This window comes from Barbus barbus, assembly GCF_936440315.1.
Source record: "Barbus barbus genome assembly, chromosome: 8".
In the NCBI taxonomy this organism is placed as follows: Eukaryota; Metazoa; Chordata; class Actinopteri; order Cypriniformes; family Cyprinidae; genus Barbus; species Barbus barbus.
Window position 1 is genome coordinate 6720611 of NC_136736.1, and position 18209 is coordinate 6738819.

At 37.9% G+C, this 18209-nt stretch overlaps 1 protein-coding gene and 1 pseudogene across 4 annotated transcripts in view; both read right to left on the reverse strand.

The window, feature by feature from the left end:
• Positions 1-4358: 4358 nt before the first annotated feature.
• Positions 4359-14882, reverse strand: LOC306874247 (dual specificity mitogen-activated protein kinase kinase 7-like; annotated as a pseudogene). Its single transcript, XR_013785837.1, has 12 exons — positions 14736-14882; positions 12413-12460; positions 9521-9665; positions 9367-9433; positions 8501-8614; positions 7669-7788; positions 6881-6988; positions 6578-6757; positions 6397-6477; positions 5925-6067; positions 5798-5843; positions 4359-5689 (listed from the first exon to the last, which is right to left on the reverse strand). The product of XR_013785837.1 is annotated as a dual specificity mitogen-activated protein kinase kinase 7-like (transcript).
• A 1299-nt stretch (positions 14883-16181) lies between these two features.
• Positions 16182-18209, reverse strand: part of LOC306873384 (serine/threonine-protein kinase N1-like) — a 41421-nt gene continuing 39393 nt past the window's right edge. The window contains exon 22 of one of the 3 annotated variants that reach the window (XM_079422641.1): positions 16182-17903. In XM_079422641.1, coding sequence (XP_079278767.1) covers positions 17700-17903 — 204 coding nt within the window. In that variant the 3' untranslated portion in view covers positions 16182-17699. The remainder of the gene's footprint in view (positions 17904-18209) is intronic. The other 2 variants (XM_079422643.1, XM_079422642.1) reach the window with 2 other exon arrangements.

Sequence of the window (18209 nt, forward strand, 5' to 3'; positions counted from 1 at the left end):
CTGTCATAAAGATAAAATATTTATGTATCCCCTCCCCCTTCCAACCCAAAATAAAATGTAAAATCAATGGCAGTTACTTCAGAGATCATAACATGCAATTGATATACTTACAGCACTGAACAAACTATTTCTCCAAACTACCGTCCCCCGATTCTGACCCCAAACACATCCCATCCACCCCATCCCAGTACAATCCTTAAATATGTCAGCTCATTGAAGAAAAACAAAAGAAAACACTCTCTCTATTGATCGTAAATTCAGTCTCCGCTCTAGCTGAGGATGATACTCACTCGCTCGTCATGGAGACTCCAGTAGTTTTGTGTGTGTGTGTGTGTGTGTGTGTGTGTGTGTGTGTGTATATATATATATATATATATATTTGAGTGACTGCATAGTGAGTATTTGGTTTAAATACAGATGGGGCATCATGATAATTTAACAAAATAATAACAACAATTCTAAAAAGTAATAAAGACTCAAACATCATGATGGCAAAGTACACGCCTGAGCACACACTCCAAAAATAACAGTGATGCTGCAACACACAGAGACACACACACACACAATCATACACAGATAAACAATAACTATTGAAACTGCAGCACGCACTGGTTTAGTTAACAACATTTGGTGTTACTACCGTCGGCAGAAATGGGTTCAATATCTCTGTCCTATTCACAGAAATTGATTATTTCAGATAATCAAAACATATAAAGAACTGATGTTTTGATTTCAGAAAGAAAATAAAAAAATAATAATTACAAATTAAAATAGTGCCAGAAAACAGTGAATGGAAGTACACTTTAAACCAAGCATAAACCATATAGATTAGCATCTCAGATCATATTTCCATAGAGGCATGTGTGTGTGTGTGCGTCACCAAAATAAAACCCCAACAGTGACGGGTGACCCGCCACTGTCTCACAGGAAATTACATCCATGAAGCTGTATATTCCTCATCCGAGGTCCTCAGAATAACAATCCAGCATCATCTAGTATAACAATAATCATCCTAATGACAAAACGCCACTGGTTTGAATTAGTTTTATTGATGACACCTTTGGTGTGTAATGCTGTGGTTGTATCTATAAGGTCTACTGAGAGAATGACGGACAGACAGACAGGCAGGCACCACAGTATCTGTGATGAACATCAACGCCAAACAGGAAATCAGTGTTAAGTTGACGGCAAGAGTCCTGTTAGAGATTCTATTTGGCATCTGAAAGGAGTGAAGAAACTATAGGGAGGTAAACGGTTGCAGATCATTGCTATAGTATATACAGTGGTGTGAAAAAGTGTTGGCCCCTTCCTGATTTTTTATTTTATTGCAAGTTTGTCACACTTTAATGTTTCAGATCATCAAACAAATGTAAATATTAATCATAGATAACACAAGTAAACACAACATGCAGTTTTTTTTTTATGAAGGGAAAACAAAATCCAAACCCACATGGCCCTGTGTGAAAAAGTGCACAATCAAACAAAAGATCCTCAAAAGCTACACATCATGTTGAGATCCAAAGAAATTCAGGAACAAATGAGAAAAAGTAACTGAGATATATCAGTCTAGAAAAGGTTATAAAGCCATTTCTAAAGCGTTGGGACTCCAGTGAACCACAGTGAGAGCCATTATCCACAAATGGAGAAAACATGGAACAGTGGTGAACCTTCCCAGGAGTGGCCGGCCGACCAAAATTACCCCAGGAGCGCAGCGACGACTCATCCAAGAGGTCACAAAAGACCCCACAACAACATCTAAAGAACTGCAGGCCTCACTTGCCTCGGTTAAGGTCAGTGTTCATGACTCCCCACCATAAGAAAGAGACTGGACAAAAATGGCCTGCATGGCAGAGTTCCAAGACGAAAACCGCTGCTGAGCAAAAAGAACAAAGGCCTGTCTCAGTTTTGCCATCTTGATGATCGCCAAGACTTTTGGGAAAATACTCTGTGGACTGACGAGACAAAAGTTGAACTTTTTGGAAGGTGTGTGTCCCATTACATCTGGCTTAAAATTAACAGCATTTCAGGAAAAAGAACATCATACCAACAGAAAAATATGGTGGTGGTAGTGTGATGGTCTGGGGCTGTTTTGCTGCTTCAGGACCTGGAAGATTTGCTGTGATAAATGGAACCATGAATTCAGCTGTCTACCAAAAAATCCTGAAGGACAATGTCCGGCCATCTGTTCGTGACCTCAAGCTGAAGCGAACTTGGGTTCTGCAGCAGGACAATGATCCAAAACACACCAGCAAATCCACCTCTGAATGGCTGAAGAAAAACAAAATGAAGACTTTGGAGTGGCCTAGTCAAAGTCCTGACCTGAATCCTATTGAGATGCTGTGGCATGACCTTAAAAAGGCGGTTCATGCTCGAAAACCCTCCAATGTGGCTGAATTACAACAATTCTGCCAAGATGAGTGGGCCAAAATTCCTCCACAGCGCTGTAACAGACTCATTGCAAGTTATCGCAAACGCTTGATTGCAGTTGTTGCTGCTAAGGGTGGCCCAACCAGTTATTAGGTTTAGGGTGCAAGCACTTTTTCACACAGGGCCATGTGGGTTTGGATTTTGTTTTCCCTTCATAATAAAAAACTTCATTCAAAAACTGCATGTTGTGTTTACTTGTGTTATCTTTGATTAATATTTAAATTAGTTTGATGGTCGGAAACATTAAAGTGTGACAAACCTGCAAAAAAATGTAAAATCAGGAAGGGGGCCAACACTTTTTCACACCACTGTACTGTTAGGAAAAACAAAGCATTTGAAATTTTCTGATCTTTTGACTGCTTTGTCAATCTGACTTCAAAAATCTGAAAACTTCAGAATTTGCGGTAAAATCTACAGAATTCCTTGACTAAAAATGTGTTTAATTAACACATTAGCATAAAATATTTAAAGAGGAGAATGTATTCAAAACTCATGAATTCATCCACCGCAGGACGGACAATTACAAACATATCTGCCTGCGTGACCCAAAGCTAATGGTGCAACAAAAGGAAATCTAGCTCAAATATATATAGATATTACCAGCTGGTGTCTGTTATTTTGTAAAAATAACTGGAAGTCATTCTTACTAGTTGCCTACAGTGAGCGGCGATGTTTGTGTGAGTTGGCATAGCGGCGTAGTTTCAAAAACTATTTCGATATAAATATAGATATAGGTCTATATATTTACTTCACTTCCTTGCTTGCTTTCTCTTTTCCTCTTAAACGATCACATCATGCATTTTACAGGTAATTATTTTCGTATTTGGTAAATGTGTTTTATGCATTTGGTTCAGAAAAAAAAAAGATTTTCCTTTGGGGAATATAATCACTGACAGCAGCATCTAAAGTAAACAGTAGCAGCAAGTAAGATAATAAATAAATATAATAATAGTAATAATAATAGCAAACAAAGTTTCAAGGATAATGAAAAACAGTAAGATGCAAAACAACACAAACTAATTAACCCCTAAAAATAAAAATTGGTACATTGGTTCAAAACGATTGAAAGCTTTTATGCAACGTCCAGCTAACGATCTAGAATACAACCAACACCCGTTACCGTCAGCCCTGATATCTCAGCAAACCTCTAAAAATCAGCCGATACTTTCTAGAAGACTTCACTGGAGACTTTCTTCAATACTTTCTATATGCCCTCCTCCTATTTTCCTCTGCTACGTACTCTTTCTTCAATCCCTTATATAACATCATACTTCCTGTCTCAACGTACCGTTACCATCTAAATCTCTCTGTGCTGATTGGTTTAGTCATATTTTCTTTCTTCTCGCACGCTTTCTCACTCAGTCTAGCAGTGATTTGGCTTTTTAAAGCAGTGAATCTTAAACTCTACAGCTTTGGTTGTGAAAGTCGCTGAACATCTTCAGCACGACCCACTAGCAGGTGCTGAAATCCTCTGAGAACAACAGCTTGGCAGAAAAAAAAGCAGTGCTGTGCCAAACCCCCCCCCCAAAAAAAACAAGCTTTGGTTTGCGGGAACTCAAATGCTCATGGGAAAACGAGAACGGTGAAAAGAATGAAATGATGAACGGTTGTCTGGGTAGACGAGTCGGGTGAATCAGAGCAGAAATGTTCCACTCCCAAAACGAGCCGTTTTTTATTCTCGTGGAGGAAAGGCTCGAAACGAACCGCTCACTGCACAAACTCCAACTCCCCCGCTTGTCTCTCAACACCATAGTGACTATGACAACATCTCTCATCTATGCTTTTGGTGACTTGATTGCGGTTTCTTCCTCGCACTCTAAGACTGAAACACACAGCTAAATCTTGTTAAAATATCCATTTCTAACACTTGTCTTCCTGAGGTGTGCACCATGTACATCTTTACACATTCTGGGCTAATTTTTTTGTGTTTTATCTTGTGATCGACCGATACATGAGATTATCGTTATTGGCCGATGAACAGAATTGTTTCAAGATATCGTCATCAGTCAATGAAAGTGAAGTGTGTCATTTCTGAATGACTAGTGTAACGAAACTACACAAATACCGATGATATTTAAAACATTTATAATAACATTTTCACACAGGTTTTCCTGAACATTTCCTCCATCTGCCATTGGTCAAAGCAGACAGTCCCACCCCAAATTGACACCATTGGTTTAACCAATATTCCTGGGTCAGGCTTCTCATTTGTAGTTGTCTCTGCATATTAAATTGGGATACACACGTCATCTTATCGGTCAACCACTAGTTTTTTCTTAATATACAACCTTCTCTCTTAGTCTATATCTCTACTTCAATACATGAAATTCCAGACCAAACTAGTTATAACAATCGATACACCAAGGATTAGAAGCTCTACGACTAAGAATCACTAACTCTTTAAGTACACATTACAATTACTGAAATATCTGCTGATGCTTGCTAGCAAAAGAACACTTCTATAAAACAGTTTTTGATATATCACACTGCTATTATCTCGCTGATTTCTATTTGCTCAGATTCGCCTAATGGCTTAAACCGTAAGTGAAGAGCTTGGACTAATAAACGGATAACACACACACACACACACACACACACACACACACACACACACCATTGCACAGTGTTGTTCGACTACTCTGTTCAGTCCCTGAGTAAGGGGCTACGGAGGACTTCATGACATGTGGATTTGGATTTTGAAGTGAACGGACTGTATGCTTACTCTCGAGGCTAACCTTAATATGGCGGTCAGTGATCGTGGTTTGGTGAAACAGTGTATTACTGTAAATGTGCGTGTGTGTGCGCACGAGTCACAGTGACTGTGTTAGACGGCAACCTGTAATGGTCCATCCTGTTCGAAGGGTGGATGAGAAGGACAAAAATATTTCAGATTTACATCAAACCTGCCCAGGATTGTCTGTCGATCAGTCAAACTCCCAAATGAACATTCTCTCTTTTGTTTCAGCCATTGCTTAAACGGTCCATTTCCACTCCATCCTGTCTTTCTCGTTTACATAATTTATATTTCAAGCCTGTCCATCGGTCTCTCGAAATCAACCTCTCACAATCGCATCATTCTTTCTGTCCCGCCAACCCTCGATTTCTCTTGTTCTACGCCTGGCTACCTGCTGAAGAGAGAGTGGAGCTGGTGATGGCTGAAGCACTGGCTGCTGCGAGGAGACTCTGTGCGCTCCATCACCGTCTGGAACCAGCCTGCCACGTCTACTTCTGACACCTCGTAACGACGGATAAAACTGTGTTCCTATGGAAAAAAAGAGCATTAGTGTGAACACATGGATTATAACAGGCTATACAAGATGTTTGATGTTAAACAACAAATGCTCGAGTTACATGGGAGACTGAGACTTACAAGCAACTTGTGGTATTTTGGCCTTTTTCTGTGATCCTTTGTGAGGCTGTAGAAACAGAAAACTCACACGTAAACAATAGATACTGGTGCTAAAGTTCCATGTTTATGTAAATTCTTGTGAGTGTACCAGTCTTTGACGAAGGACTGAAAGTCAGGAGAAAATCCCATGCTGAGAGGAAGGACCGGCGGGTCCTCTTGCAGAACTTTGGTGAGGACCTCAAAGTCTGTCTTGCAGTTCTTGTAAGGAAACTGTCCCGTGGCTAGCTCCACCTACAGGTGAAGAGGAATAATTACTTACAGTTGCACATGTAGATTGTATTTTGAAATACAGCTCTTTATTTACATTTACACTACCATTCAAAAGTTTGGAGTCTGTATGATTTTTTAAAAATGTTTTTCAAAGAAATCCATATGCTCATTTTTTCATTCCTTGCTGAATAAAAGTATTAATTTCTTTCGTGATCCCAAACTTTTGATAAAAATTAAATAAGAGTGATCATAATTAATTATATAACACCCCCTACACAAATCCAACTGCTGGTCAGCAAAGTAATCCAAGTAAACAAGTGTTGGCTCAACAAAATGTAGGAAGAACTCACCAGAGAAATGCCAAGACTCCAGACGTCAGCTCTGATGTCATAGTCTGGCTTACTGGGGTCTGGAGGGTCTATTCTCTCAGGCTAGAAGAAAAATATATATATGCATTATGCATAATACTTCCCTTCAAAATCCTGAAACTGTATGACTCTGAAACTCAAACTCTTGAGACCATGTGCTTACTGCCATGTACGCAGCACAGCCGGCGCTGCGAGTCTTGGCCTTAGAATCTACCAGTCGGCCGCTAATGCCAAAATCACATAGTTTGATCTGCCCTTTGTCATCCAACAGGATATTAGATGGCTTCACGTCTCGGTGAATGACACCATGTTTCTCTTTTAGATAAAGCAGGGCCTTTACAATCTACATACGAAAAGAGGAAGAGCAAGATGAAAAGAGATCCGAGAGGTTCAATTTGGAAACAGACCAAAATCTAACCAATAATAGATGCTATTCTGAATCAGGTGAATTTAAAGGAAGTCTTACGGCCACGGTCATCTTTCCCAGAATGGCCTCTGGTATGGGCCCCTGGATCCGCTTCTTCAGCTTCTCTGCACACGTCCCCATTAGTTCCATGGCGATGAACACATCCGTCTACAGAAGAAGAGACAAACCATTGAATAATTCAAGTAATTCAATACATTCAGCGTAAAGCAGTGGTATTCAATTCAAGTTCAAGATGTCCAATCTGTAAATTTCCCAAAAATTTCCATTTTTATTTTAGTACTTTAGCCTCCGGTTTGACAGACAAGGCTTAACCCTAGTCCCAGACTAAAATGTAAATCTGAGCTGCTGATCTTGTTTCAACTGAAAGAAACTTGCACTGACCTTAAAATATATCAGTGCCTTTGTTTTGTGTAAAGATGGAAACCAGTAATGTTTTTTTCTAAGGGACATTTATAAAAATTACTTAAATGTCCTAATTGAACTATGGCTTAATCCTGGCTTAGTCTAAGCCCTGTCTGTGAAACCAGGCTTAGGAGTACTAATGTGGTAAATGGCTACAAAATGAGAAATACCCACAAAATTTCAGGTTGGCAGCTAAAACACAGTAATTAATCGAAAGTAGCCAAGGATTGATGATTTGAATTTTTCCTAAAAATTAAAAAAAAAAATTTTTTGGAATCTTTTCAAAGACATCAGACCACTTTTACTATTTTCAAGAGTAACAATGCCTAACTGAAATACCAAATAAAACAAATCCGATAATTAAAGCAAAATGCCACAGACCCTGTATGCGGTAACTGAGCACAGATCATTTGTGTGTTACTCACATTGGTGACTATTGCTCCATAGCACTGAATGATGTACGGACAGTCGTGACTCTTCAACACAACATCCAGATCCATGAGGATTCTCTTATTCTCGTCTTTATTACCCGTCCTCCTCATTTGCTGCAGGGAAAAACACACACAAAGGAAACGCGCTCACATAAACACTACTAGAACAACACAAACCAAGAGCAGTGATGTAATTAGTAAACAGTAATTACTGCTGCCTTAACTGCTGTTTTAATGACTCGGTAATTACAAGGCAAGTTCAAGACAACAAATACATGGATACACAAACGCCTTCATCCAAAAATTTGATTGATTGGAATTTCTTTTGGCTTTAGTACAATGACTATGTAAATGCCGCTTATTTTAACATTTGATATCACACCCACTATTTTTCTCAGTATAAATCTTAAAGGGATTTATAACTTACTTTCTTCTGTGAAAAAAAACAAGATAATCTGAAGAATGTTGGAATATTATTGACAAAAAGTCAATGGGACACAAAACTGTTTGGTAACCAACATCCTTAAAAATTTATTTTTGTGTGTTTCACAGAAGAACTTTTGTCATACAGGTTTGGAATGACATGAGGGAGAAAATAATGAGAGAATTTTCTTTTTTGGGTGAACTATCCCTTTACGTCTGAGTACTAAAATATACTGTTGATTTTATCATTTAGGAATGGGGTCCCTTGCAAGGTATTCATCATATTTAGGGGTTGCTGATCAAAGGGTTTTAAAACCCTGGTCCTATCACCAAAAAAAATTATAAAAAAAAAACTGTTATCAGGGACAACAGACTGAGCAGAGAAACCGGGAGCTGAACCGACCTTGACTGCGATGACATGGCCAGTCTTCTTAAAGCGAACTTTAAACACCTGTCCACAGGTTCCACTGCCGATCTCCCCCTCACTGATCAGATCCGTCACCTCTGAAGGGTAACGCTGAAGAACATACACACACAAGAGGTCAGACCCTTTTCCAACATTCAATACCTGAAGACTATGGGCCAGTTTTACTAACAGCTTGTGCCAGCGCAAACCGTCTTCTGGCGTTAAAATTGTACTGTCAGGTTTTCCTAAAGTGACGAATTAGCGCTAAAAAGGCATGGATACAGTTATTTTTGCGCCTGACCATATTCAATATGCATTTGTAGGAGTTTACCTTTCAGACGGGAAAGTTATGGGAGGAGCCATTATTTACGCCATTATTTAACGCCCAAAAAAGCATGCGCTTGAAATGGCTGCAATTATTGTTGCAAGGAGGAGGCACCGCATACAACAGAGAGCACGTGGTAGAAGGGAGAGGATTTTTTTTCCACATGTACTAATTTATTTTGAATACCAGAAGAACACGTTATCTGAACATATCGTTTGCCAAGCCATGTTATTTTTTATTTGCTTCAGGAAATAAAAGACGACTTGGAACCCTCAAGTAGGAGTCACGCAATACCAGCTCTATCTAAACTTCTAGCAAACCTTCATTTTTTGGCCTCTTCAACGTACTGTGGCTTCTTTTTTTCTTTATTTGAGACTACGCTAATTTAATGAGATGTTGTGTCTGTGTGCTTTCATTTGCACGTTGTTAGTAAATCACCCACAGACATTTTCCCTCCCATCGGCGCTGTGTTGGAATTGCGCTCTCTCGCTAATTTGCCCTTTTTAGTAAAACTGGCCCTATATGACTGATGACTCACCTGTCCGTCAATCTTTAGGTATCCTGTTTGTTTCATGATTTCCTGCAGCTTCTGATCAATTTCAGCACTGAAAATAAAGAATAAACAGATTTAAACCAAGACTGTTATATAATGAAAACTCTGCAAACTACACTTTGCTGTGAGTGTGACATACTTCTCCAGGCTCTTCTGTAGGCTGTAGGGTGGGGTGGGAAGCGTAAGCATTTGTCGGGGTCTGCTAGGGTACGAGGGGTGTTGAGGAGAGCTTTCTGAGGAAGACGAGCGACTTCCTCCATCGTTGGCTAAAGGTAACTGTAGAGCTGTAGAGAAAGAAGGTTGGAAAGAGTCAGAGAAGTCAATACACATTCATTATTGGGACAAATGTTAATGAAAGTTCAAGGAACCTAAATTAAGATCCTCAGGTCTGACTGTCCAGAATATAACAGCTGATACAGATTCAATATGAGATCTATTTTTCCCCTCATAGTACAGTAGGCTACTCAGAATTGTGGGTAACGTGTAATAAACAAGTGCCACAATGAAACAAATCTCTATTAAACAAATATATAAATCTCTTCTTTTTTTACTGATAATATAACAATAGAACATAAAAAATACAAAAAGATTTGTTTTCTTTATTGAAAAAACAATAACAAATATGATTAATGTTTTTGTTATAATAATATAAAAACAAAATTTATTATTTTTCTACCAACAATTGTTACTTTTATTCCATACAACAAAAATAAAATCAAACATTTATAATATTATTATTATTATTAAAAACAATATAATAGTTGATAATAATAAAAAACAACAGTCATTATTATTATTATTAGTTGTTGTAATATATTTATTTGTTGCATCTCCTATAACACAGATTTACGTTATGATAATAATAACTATTATTATTACTAGTAGTCTTTTGAAATATAACCTAGACATTACTTAACAGTTTTTGAGAAATTCACTGCATCCTAGTATTGAGTTGTGGAGCACATTTTGTGTGAATGTTTAATTACTGTCTCAGGAAACTGAGTCAAAGTTTCAAAGGAGCTCATTTTACCATCTTAGACGACATATGAAATCTCACAATCCTGAGGAAAATCTGTCAAATAAAGACAGTAATAAAAGTCCAAGTCATGCCAAGATCAGACACACTCACACACAGAAATGACAAGGGCTGCCAAACAGTGAAAACCAGCCATTGGAGTTAGTGTTAGCATTCCCAGCATGCACCGGGACAAGCAGAAGTCACCACAGGGTGACATTTGACATTCGCACACAAAACCGTGCAAAACTAAACATTTGACAGATTTTCTATATGTTGTTTGAGCATAGAAACAACACTGCTTTTTCAGGAGAAATGGATAACCGTTGAACTTCTGATTCCTCCTCCTCAGGAAAACCTGTTCATGGGAGAGAATCGGTTAGCTTGGGTTAGTCCGTGAGGTCAAGCAGTTTGGTGCAGAAACACCTGCTGAACACACAAACAGCCTACATGACCGTAATCCACATCTGTGCAGAAAACAGAGCCAAAGCAGTCTCGTCCGGAAAGAGAGCTGAGAGACAGGAGAGGCCAGACAAGCTCAAACCCAAGTTACAGTTGAACACAGAACACCCTGTCGAGTGCCGGCTTAGCTTTGTGTTTGTGTGTGGATGTGTTCGCTCACAGTCGGGCCGTGCAGTTATAGCCACAACATGCACAATGTCTGATCTTCCAACAAAACACGTCATCCTACACACAGGTATAACACTCTCACACACACGCTTGCTGCTCCCTCTTCATGTTGAGGTGGAAAAGAGAATGAGAGAATGAATGAAAAGAGGAATATTTTAAAATAGACAAAGTGAACGAGCAAGTAAGATGAAGGTAGGAGAATGGTTGTGTTCTCCAAACAAACATCATGCATTTGATGAAAATATGAAAAATGTTAATGTAAGTGAGATGACAGAAAGCTGTATGAAATTAAACCAACATGAAATAAAAACGGACCCTATTTACTCCACTTTTCAGGATTTATTTTGGATTTAAGGTCGGATCAATACCAAACATTCTGTTTGATACCTTATAACAGCCTTGGTGATTAATATGGCTGTCAACAGATTCAATAATGCATTCAAGTTATTTCACATTCAATTCTTATCAGTTTTTTGGAGTGTACATGCATATGTTTGGCTATTTATCTGAAAGAAATGAACTATTATTCACTGAGGATGCATTCAATTGATCAAAAGTGATGGTAAATACAAATACATGTATTTTTATAATTTTATTTCTATAAAAATATTAAGCAGCACAAGTTTTCAACATTGATAATAATAAATGTCTCTTGAGCAAATCAGCATATTAAAATCATTTCTTAAAGATCATGTAACATTGAAGAGTGATAGAATAATGACTGAATAAAAATCAGCTTTGCAATCACAGGAATAAATTACACTTTAAAATACAGTAAAAACAGAAAACAGGACTTTTAAACAGAAAACAATCCTTTTAAATTGTAATAAAATATTACAACTTTTACTGTATTTTTGATCAAATAAATGCAGCCTTGGTGAGCATAAGAAACGTTTTACTAAAACAATTAAAAGATACAATACCACATTGCAACTCTAGTATATTAACTCTATACACACACATATATATATATATATATATATATATATATATATAGACTTATATTTAAGTGCACAATGCAGAGCATTCATGATCATTTTTTCAAAATGTAGCAACTAGGCTCTGCTTCTGAAACAACTTTGCTTTTCATATCCAAACACTTTATATAGTAGCTGGTCATATAAAGACTGCTTTTCACATCCATACAATCCCCCTTGAAAACACCATTTCATTCCATATTGTGTTTGTAAAAATGGAAACAAATGTCATTTCATGTTGACTTTTTGAAAAAGAGAGAAATAGAAAAAAGAATGAGAGGTGGTAGAATTTTATGCAGAGGGTGATGTAGTGCATGTAACCTGCAAGGTAAAGAGAGAGAGAGAGAGAGAGAGAGGGTGATGCAGCGTGATGTAGTGATGATGATGATGATGATGATGATGATGGTACCTGCGCGCTGGGAGGGGGCTGGAGCTGGACTGAGCTGGATCACGATGACTAGATACAGAGGAGAGAAAATACACACACACTCATTACTAAAAGCCCACACACACCTCACTGCGTCCCTTTCTTCAAACGTTATGATTCACCTTCAGCACGATCACACTCCACCTAGCCTTAATAACACTGACACCATCTACAAAATATACACACGCGTCCAGCTAATGACAGAACATGATATAGGGGGAAATCTGTTAATTCAGCTTAATTTTTTTAAATAATATTTGGGTAACACTTTATTTTACAGTTACATCTATTAGTTACTTATTAGCATGCATATTACTAGAATATTAGCCATTTATTAGTACTAATTAAGCACATATTAATGCCTTATTCTACATCCCTAATCCTACCCTACACCTAAACTTAACAACTACCTTACTAACTATTAATAAGCAGCAAATTAAGAATTTATTGAGGGAAAAGTCGTAGTTAATAGTTAACAAGTGTTATCTATTCTAAAGTGTTACCAATGTTTGTTATACATGAAAAAATACTAAATTTTTAGTCGCTGAAACTATGATCAATTAAAGGGAAAGCTCACACAAAAACAGTCATTCAAAAAAAAGAATTCGTATTTTCTCAGTATTTTCTGGGATTTGATGATAACGACATTTAAACAATATTTAGCTTCTTCCACGGGAGAATGTAAGTCATATAGTTTTGGAACGGCATGAGGGTGTGTGGAATACTTTTAAATTGATCATTAAACAGCTAAATAAATAAATACTAAATAATTTTAATAAAATCACTAAATTATTAATAAAAGAAATGACTAAATAATACAAAATAAAAGTCGAACTCACATACACAACAATAAGGCTTAAACTAATTCTCAGACAAAAATAAAATAAAAGGCAATCTCACACAATCAACTTTAAGAGGTTAGTTCACCCTAAAATTAAAACTGTCATCATTCAAGTCATGCATGTGAAAAAACGCATAAATTAAATATGTTTATCATATAAAACGATTGTCTCTCTTCAGAAGGTTTGGATTAAACTACTCAATTTGAGATTAATTTTTTCATCCCTTTATGAACATTTGAAGCGTCAAAGTATGGGATGAAAAGCCTTTCAATGGAGTGACAGAGATTTTTCAGATTTTCATTAAAAAAATATCTTCATTTTTGTTCTCTAGATGAACGCATTTCTTCTTGGAACAACATTAGGGCGATAAATGACAGAATTTTCATTCTGGGTCGAAAAATTAGTTTTAAAAACTAATTCTCAGATAAAATGTAATCAAAAACAAATCTCACATATTCAGCAATAACAGTTTGACTCTTGGATCTTTCACTTTTCACTGATGAAAAAGAAATAAAATGTTTCATGTTATTATATTTTTTCCTGCTCATTTAACATGTCCAACGTGAATAATGGATAAGGAATCAGTTTGCACATGACTTCAATCACCGTCCACAAGCATGTAACAAAACCCAGATGCTCAAAATGCTTTCTGCATAATCTGAAAGTGTTTTTGATCAGGGCAAAAAAAGAGCCACCACAAGACAGAAAGTGACACGAACACGGAGCATCCAGGAAGGTAATGCACTGAGACATCAGCACATCATTTCAAACACACTGTCAGCTTTGAGAACAGACCTTAGACTTCAATCATGCAGGAACAACCCCTAATACATCAAATTAATGTGAAAATACTTTTCACAAACACTCCTGACATGATCCCTTTATCATATGAGGGTCACTACAATGTGGCCATGATGTCAAGACAGTCCTCTTTAGGGACAAAAAGCTTTAGACGTTAAATTATAAAGGAGAAGAGAGAAAATAATCATTCATTTTCTCTAAATACAGTCTCACAGAAAACCAAAGCAGCAAGTCACAACAATACAAGTATGTCATGACTGATGATTTTACAACACTAACCACCAACAGCCTTTCTAAATGAAACCATTCCCACACGAAGACTGACATTGTGTGAGAACAGACATATAATGTGAGAATCAAACAGACACATATGAGTATCAGGGCCTGCTAAACACAGCTAACGTTAACTAGCCGCCAGGCTAACGCTAGTGAGCTGACTGCCAGATCTTTTTATTATTTATTTATTTACTTTAAAGAGCAAATCTGTAGTGAACAATCTGGAGTACACCCCCCTCCCCCCCTCCCCAGACCTTTAACAAAGAACCACTAGAGTCAGTGTGAGTGAAGTGTCAGGATTTGATCGGTTTGTTTATATCATGTAGAATGTGTTTCGTTGCTCCGTCGCGGAGCTCAATCACTCGTTCACTCTCTCACACACTCACTTGGCCTGGGACGCGACCGCTGCGGGCTCATGTCGATGCTCAGGTCGATTCGTTTGCGCGCTTCTTTATTTTCCTGCTTGAGTTTCTCCTCGATTCGGGAGAGTCTCTGCTCCAGCGACGACATCTTGAAAACTTCAGCAGCACCATCGAGCGCTGCAGCTCACTGCCCTCTAGCGGCGACTGAGGGAAACACAGCGCCGCAGCTCACTGCCCTCTAGCGGCGACTGAGGGAAACACAGCGCCGCAGCTCACTGCCCTCTAGCGGCGACTGAGGGAAACACAGCGCCGCAGCTCACTGCCCTCTAGCGGCGACTGAGGGAAACACTGCGCCGCAGCTCACTGCCCTCTAGCGGCGACTGAGGGAAACACAGCGCCGCAGCTCACTGCCCTCTAGCGGCGACTGAGGGAAACACAGCGCCGCAGCTCACTGCCCTCTAGCGGCGACTGAGGGAAACACTGCGCCGCAGCTCACTGCCCTCTAGCGGCCAAAAAAAAAAACTTTATGTTTTACAGCAAAATTAATATCTGAAACAAATACACACCAGAATCATCATATGATTGGTCTAAGTATCCAGTAGAATCTTCTTAGTGCTTATTCACACTTCCTGGTTTCTCAGCAGCGGAAGTTGTTATTTTTAGGTAAACTTCGAAAGCAGTGAATGGGAGAAAATATATTTTTTTAAAGTCTGTAAAAATGTATAGACAACACAACAGTACACACACGCGGTCATCTCTACAACAGCTTTATAAATACAACTTTGATGAATTGTATAATGGTACAGGACATGCATTATTAGTCTGCAGACAGTTTACCATTTCAGGAAAAAAAAGGAAAGGTTTTGTTATTAAATGATAAACAAGCCTTTCATTTACACATATTGTATGTATCTGTTTTGCTACACTTTGTTCACAGTGTGTGTATGAGTTATTTATTTTTTGGCTTCATCCAATTGTGTGTCAAATGCTTAAAAACAATTTATTCATTTGCTCCTTGCAAGTAACAGATATGTCATGGTGCACAAAAAACTGCACAAAATGATGTTTCAAAGGCATCAAAACAGCTCTGAGGTAATAAAGTGTGTGAAACCAGAACTAACACATAACAGTCACTAGTCGCCATTCATTAGTATCATGACTAAAATAATCAACAGATGCCATTTTCTATTTAACAGATATCTTATTTTGTGAAAACATATATTTAGAGACAAAGCATCTGGTATTTGAGGCCATTGAGTCTTTAAACAAGTGGTTTTATACCCTTTTGCTCAGATTTATCATATCATCCAACTACTGTTGAAAAAATGTTCGCAGATAACAAAATCAATGTTAGGACCTTGTGAAAATAATGAACAAACACATTCTTTCTGCTTTACTCCAGTACAATAACCACTTATATTGAGTTCTCAAATACCTTGTTAGGTATGAATCAAAATAATCTGTCATTTTGTCACGACACTGTATTGATAATCTCTAGTTTTACATATGCTATTGTAAATTACATAAATTCATTTTTCAGACAAGACAATCGCTCTCGGCATGAGAACACAAAAAGAAACGTGATTCAGAAAAACAGCCTCAAAATGTATTTAAAACAAAATGCAGCAATGAAGTGACGAAGTAATGCTGACATATCTCCTAGCTGTCACTTTTTTTTTTTTTTTTTTTTTTTTATTGTAACCAATCAAGATTTAATTTTCTAAGTAAAAACAAACACCAGGGCAGACAGGAACAATATTTTAAGGCATTTTTTCTTCAAACCAACTTTATATACAAGGTTTGTTTATGTAAAAATTCATTAAGGTAACCATACTAAAAGTGCACTTAATGAAAGGAGACCAAGCTGTCTTCAAAAACGACTGCTCTACTATATTTCAATATGCTTGATTTTCATATGTAACATGTAAGAGATGAAGGGCTTGAAGATGTATGAGAAATACCCAGGATGAACAAGTCTAAAGAGGTTTCAACACATTCATTAATGTTCAAGCCTACTTAAATAATCCTGCTTTCAGCGCAACTCTCTTTTTTCATCAAATGTCACAGTGTCTGCAGAAAAGTGTCTCTTAAACTAGTTCCTTAGGGAATGGCAGTTATTCAGACAGCATCGTCCTGTTTGAATGGACATCGTTTGAGAAATGGAAGTAAGATTTTGCCGTTGTTCCTCGGTGGTCATCAAAGATCATTTTTCCTTAAATGTGAGATTAAACAGAAATGCATTTCCCAACATGCTCTTGGTCGTATCTTTTACAAAAGTTCACTGAGATGCTTCTGTGACCTTTATTGATTTGCTTCACATTGCCTTTATTAAGACAAGGCGCATTTTTCAAAAGTAGAAATGACACTTGAAGACAAACCAAAATTTTCAACAAGTTTATCAGTGCACTCAATCATTTTTTTCTTTATTAAAAAAAACCCATTTTAGCTCTAAATAAATAAAGAGTACTTCTAAACAGAGTTTAAAAGTATGACCGTTCACATGAGATGAAGACTCTATTGATATCAGTAGCCTGTATTATTCTACATGAAGAGGGGCCCCTGATGGGGCCGCCATTTTTAGATCACATGACCAGGCGAATGCTACTCACTCGTTTCAGTAACACACCTGTTATTGGACACTTTCACTAGTTGAATAAATGAATCATAGCTGACTGTGAATAATGCTTTTCTACGATTGGATCAGTAACTGACCACTTTAGTGTGATGCTTCCTCCAAGCCACAGTCTTGAGTTGAAGCGCAAAAAAATGATCAAATGCACCTTTAAACCTGCTGGCAAGAAACAAGCTTTCTGTGTTTAATCCAATTCTAACTGTTTTTTGGCCACCTCTTTCTTCCATCACAGTGTTCTCAGGTCCAGCACATTCATAATTCACGCGAAACACTCAGATTGGCCGCTCTTGTCCTCGCCGTGGCTGAGTCACAGAGCAGAAAGGTCTCTCTACAGCACTATCACAGTGTAGATGCTCTCAGCAGAGGTCAGAGACATAGTCAAAGTCACGGAAGCTGTCCTGATCCTTGCGCGAGAGCACCCGGGGTTCACGAGGTGGCGTGAGAGCCGGCACTTCTGTTGTGAATTCCTCATCGAAGTTGCTGACGTCTTCTTTGTTTCCGATAGACGGAAGGAAGGGAGGAGGGAGTTTACGCAGGAGAAGAGCCTCCCAGTCCATATTCTGAAAAGTGAAAGTTCATGTATGAGTATAAAATTTATTTAGGTATGTTAGAATTTATGACGTCCTTCCATCATTCCATGCAATCCTAAAAGGCAAATGCTACACTAAAAAATAACATCAACATCATGAATGTTATGAATCGACGAGAATAATTTTTGTACGCACAGAAAACAAAAATAATGACTTAATTCAACAATTCGTCTTCTCTGTGTCAGCGTAGCACCATTTTGGAGAATAAAAAAAAAAAAAAGTATTCTCGTCGATTCATAATGTTACGGTTGAACCACTGATGGCAGATGGACTATT